Source organism: Armigeres subalbatus, chromosome 3, assembly GCF_024139115.2.
Source record: "Armigeres subalbatus isolate Guangzhou_Male chromosome 3, GZ_Asu_2, whole genome shotgun sequence".
Lineage (NCBI taxonomy): Eukaryota > Metazoa > Arthropoda > Insecta > Diptera > Culicidae > Armigeres > Armigeres subalbatus.
In genome coordinates this window covers 227,306,731-227,311,260 of record NC_085141.1, presented here as the reverse complement: position 1 = coordinate 227,311,260, position 4,530 = coordinate 227,306,731, and the positions used below count along the sequence as shown (strand labels likewise).

The following is a 4,530-nucleotide window of genomic DNA, read 5'->3' as shown; positions in this document are numbered from 1 at the left end:
ATACCACTAGGGGTCTCCGGGCCTTCTATCAAACATTCGTTTTGGAATGAGCATTAACCTTGGAGTACGAGAAAGGCAAAACACGGTAAAAAACAAATAAACAAAAAAATCAGAGTGATTTAACTCTGTTAATTGCAAATTCGGGCAAAAACTTCCTTCAGGACGTTTTAGCCGAAGGTTTGTTCTTGATGTTTATCATAAAAGAACCCAGGGATTCCTGAGGAAAAAAGTTCTTCACTATCAAAGTTGAAAATAGCGTCGTTTTTGGAAAAAATATTGCTTCCGCATTTTTTCAATTTTTTTCACAGTGTAACCATTAGTTTTTGCACACCATTTAAAAGCTTATACAATAACCTTTGTAATGATGTATTAACATTGAAGAAAAAACATTTAAAAATATTTCAATAAATAGTTGAAAATAAAATATTTTTTCAGAAAATTTGCTAACTTTTACCCATTTCTGACTTTGCCACCTTATATCTTTGGAACTAGTGCACCTAGAGACTTCAAATTCAGAATTTCTCTTAATTAGAGTATTGACAATGGAGAGAAAATATTTTAAAATAATTCGGAAGACATGACATTTTCGATTAATGACCGCTTGAAATCCTATAGTGCGTGTCTTGTACAAAACCCTTTTGATTTTTTTTGCTTAATAACTGCATTCAGTATCCTTGGAACAAAAAAAAGTGCAACCAAAAGCAAAGAAATTTGGGTTATCACAAGAAACGAGAATCAGAAAAAAATCCTAAAGAGATTTTGTATGGAAGATTGTAGGAGGTACGTACGTACCTTAGAAGGGGGAGGGGGTTGCTCTAAGTGTGAAAATCCGTACAAAAAATTTAAATGATTCATACAAAAAGTGTGACACGGGGGGAGGGGGGTTGTAAAAATAGCAAATTATTGCGTTACGTTATTAATGGATCTTCTCTTAATTACAGTTTGTTCGGTAACAAATAGTAAAATCAGTAATTCCATGTATGTATGTAGGGGGAATGACGGCTTTGTCAGGTTTTGTTTTATTATTGGCAGGGGTTTTTTTTATGATTGACTATGCTCAAATTTGGCATAAACATTCTTTGCATATCAAAGAATATTGTGGCCAAATTTCATAAAATTCCCCCTATGTGAATAAAATTACAGGATGCAAAGTGGATTTACCCGTGACTCATTCGTGGATCAAATCTGAAAAAATAGAACCGAGTGGTATGACAATTTTAAACTTTTATATCTCATTTGTAAAAAATAGTTAGAACGGCGTGTTCCAGGTTTATGTTCAAAATGAATGTCTTCGAGCAATTCGAATCACTGTTGATTTAACCCTTAGACGAACATGAACACCGTACACATTCTATGTCCTATTAAATGATATGCCATTTTTAAATAAATGTCACTAGAAAGGCTTTTTATTTCGTTTGTGCGGCTACATCATCTCAACAATAAACATTTGTGTTTGACGAGTTTGTGTTGGCATCTTCCACAACTGTGTAGGTATAGTTCGGCAGTAGCAAATGGTGATCGCAGCAAGCAGTAAATATGATGCCTGAATCTTCCTTCCAAAAACTGAACGACGAAACATTTCCGGCCAGTTTGCTGATGGAATTCGATGAGCTGGATGATGATATTCCTATTAGCCCACCGCGAACCCATGAGCCGGTTAACGTTATGTCCGCTCCAGGTGAGTAGATGGGGCCCTTTCTGCCTTGATCAGTGAATGGTTTCAGAGCTTGGAAAGAAATTACCTAATAGCAGATTAATTGATAGCAGTCTTTCATGAAACTATGAGTTATGGCCTACTGACATTGGCTGCTAAGAAAGCTGTTTTCGGTCACCTTACATAACAAGAACAAGTGCAACATCCTACAAAAATATTTTGGAAATTGATTAGGTAGCGCCCATATTTCCACTTTTTAACAATAACTAGTCACCCATTTTGCAAGTTTGTGAAGTGGAAATTACTCGTATAAGTAAGTGACCCATAGTTGTTGATATTTGTAGGTTGCTAACGATATCAGATACTGAACCTTGACCAAATAGCCCTGCTGCTGAATATATTCAAAGTTTTAAGTTCGAGGCCTTGATAGACATCTCCTTTTGTGATGAAAGTGCAGCTTATAATAATTCAGGATGGGAAGATTATGAATCAGTTACAACTTTTCCATCCAAGCGTTAGCTGATTCGCTCAAAACAATTATGTCAATTATATTGATTTTACCAACCCCAATGGAAGAGGATAACTGTAGTACTCATGCGGAAGCAAATAAAAAATAAAATAAATGAATGTCACAGTTTGTGGGCTGCCAAAAGAAAAATAATTCAAAATATCTCCTCACCGCATAGGTTCTCGATCACCGGTAGCAGCTTCTCAAACATCAAACTCATCCAGCGGAAACTACAGTCTTTCAACGGAGAACGACAATGGCAGTGGTTCAAGCAACTCAAGACATACGTTCGTAAAGTTCCGCCCTTTATCGAGTAAACATCAAAGTTCGGTCAATAATTCAAGTAACCCTGTCAAACAATCTAGAATTAGTCCGGCAACCTCCAAGCCACAGAAACGAGCAAAATCGGAAGAAAATCTCCTGGGCAGCAATGTTTGGTATGCGAAAAATGGTGGCGTTCCCAGATCTCAGAAATATGGGCACGTCAAAAGTAAGGTAAAGCAGTACATAGAAGAAACGCTTAGCCAGCATACTCGACATTCTCTGGTTCGTCATAAATCCATGCCAGAATCCAGCATTGAAAGTGTATTAGAACAGGTTTATTTCAATTCGCTATGACCCATGAGTGCGATCTTGTTGAACTAATTCGTTTATTTCAGAAAGAGGAACATTCGCCAGATCATGATGCCAGCACTATTCGAGGCTTGTTGGAAGAGAAATCTACAGAAGTGAGCTACTTGCAGCGACATTTAGAGTTCAGCGAGATGCTACGGAGAGATGGAATCGCGAAAATAGAGGTCTTAAAGCAAAAGATTGAGGCCATGCGCATGGAACACTCTATGCGTGAAAAGGAGCGCCAGCGTGAACGAGATATCGAAAAAGATCTGGATAGAAAACTTATTCTGGCTAATTATATGCGATACAGTAGCCAAAATTCTTTGCACAAGGCATTTACATCCGTCAGCACACAAACCAGCCCAGAAGCTCTGGCTGTACTCAACAATTCTTTCATCTTCAGCGACGAAAGCATTGACCGTATGCACGTTTCGAAGCTTGCTTCTATTACTGGCGCATCTCCTCCTCCCAGAGCCAAACGGGCCTTGACGTACGTTGCAGACTCACAGCCAGAGCGGTTTGAATTCCTGAATGACGAGAATTTCATTCCGGATTCAGCAACGCATCCGTGCAGTTCGCCAGACTATCCCGAGCTATGCCCGACTGCTGTCATATACCATCATACGCTGGAGGACAACGCGGGAGATACGACGGAGCTTTTGATACCAGACAATTCCGGAACATGCAACGAGTGCGGCAGGAAGAACAAAAATCGCAAAAGCAAAAAAGCTCGGCTGGCCAGTTTTTTCTGCATTAAGAAGGTTGACTAATTTGTAAAAGTGATTTTAATATTTTATTATTTGTGGTGGATATTGTCCGGACAAATGTTTCATTTTTTGATTTTAATAAATATAAGTTGTAACAAACAATAATAAATCTTCCTGTTATTTGATTCCTCTGAACGACAAATGCTCATTTCGGATAGCGCCTCAGAACAAATATACGCCCCCACGTTCTTTCTTATTTGCCTTTGGAAACACAGGTGTACAAAACAAGTACAAATACAATATCAAAACCGATGTCCTGCAACAAAACCATATTTATAGTGCTATCATTCCGAAACATAGATATAGGGTAAGTGCCTCTGCTTTGGTTTGCGGCGATAGACCAAATTCTTGTTTACAGACCATTATAGAACTTTCGAATAAATCTTTTCGGTTCGGATCGACTCTCTATTGGATTAAGATAGTGTAAATGAGATCAAACACTAGAAAACGAGACAGACCCTTATTTTTTCGGCATTGAGCCAGTATAGGTAATTCGGACAGAGTACGTGTTGTAATTAATTGTAATTAAATTTATTTCATCAAATATCTCAACCAGTCAATTTTTTGAGCTGCTATATTATAAAGCTAAATAAGGTGTCACCTTTTTCCAAACAATATTTATTCCTATCTCCTCCGCTTAATACATATGGCATACATTTTTGCTTCGTGCGATTCTTTAAGCAATTGGAAGTAAGTTTAAAATATAAACACTTATGATAATAGAATATTATCTTTACGCCAGCACAAACTATGTTTATTACCCGTAACATTAACAACAAACCGTGTTTGTGCTACATATGCTACGGAGCTTATATCACAGAAGTAATACTATTTTTCCGGAAGTTTTGCGCAGTTCGCACCATAATCATTATTATTTGTTCTAGAATCTTTCAGCTGGCAATTTAAAACCATCCAAAATCTGAGCCTGGGCAATATCGTGTAAATAAGCATTACAGTAGGAGTAGACTCGATCGTGATGATCTTCA

General features: G+C 37.6%; 1 protein-coding gene across 3 annotated transcripts; it reads left to right on the top strand.

Moving 5' to 3' along the window:
* Window positions 1-1,442: 1,442 nt before the first annotated feature.
* LOC134226387 (uncharacterized) lies at window positions 1,443-3,653 on the top strand. 3 transcript variants are annotated; one of them, XM_062707144.1, is made up of 4 exons: window positions 1,443-1,678; window positions 2,341-2,449; window positions 2,528-2,759; window positions 2,822-3,653. In XM_062707144.1, exons 1-4 carry the CDS (start codon window positions 1,537-1,539, stop codon window positions 3,545-3,547), a joined length of 1,209 nt encoding a protein of 402 aa, XP_062563128.1. In that variant the 5' UTR covers window positions 1,443-1,536; the 3' UTR covers window positions 3,548-3,653. The 3 variants fall into 3 exon arrangements, with proteins under 3 accessions (XP_062563128.1, XP_062563127.1, XP_062563126.1); XM_062707143.1 differs by having other exon boundaries at window positions 2,341-2,458; XM_062707142.1 differs by having other exon boundaries at window positions 1,444-1,678; window positions 2,341-2,759.
* Window positions 3,654-4,530: the final 877 nt, after the last annotated feature.

Bases quoted from the DNA above. Each gene is read 5' to 3' on its own strand.
- LOC134226387 (XM_062707142.1), top strand. From the start codon at position 1,537: ATGATGCCTGAATCTTCCTTCCAAAAACTGAACGACGAAACATTTCCG. The intron at 1,679-2,340 runs GTGAGTAGATGG...CTCACCGCATAG, and splicing joins TAACGTTATGTCCGCTCCAG to GTTCTCGATCACCGGTAGCA. The intron at 2,760-2,821 runs GTTTATTTCAAT...CGTTTATTTCAG, and splicing joins TTGAAAGTGTATTAGAACAG to AAAGAGGAACATTCGCCAGA.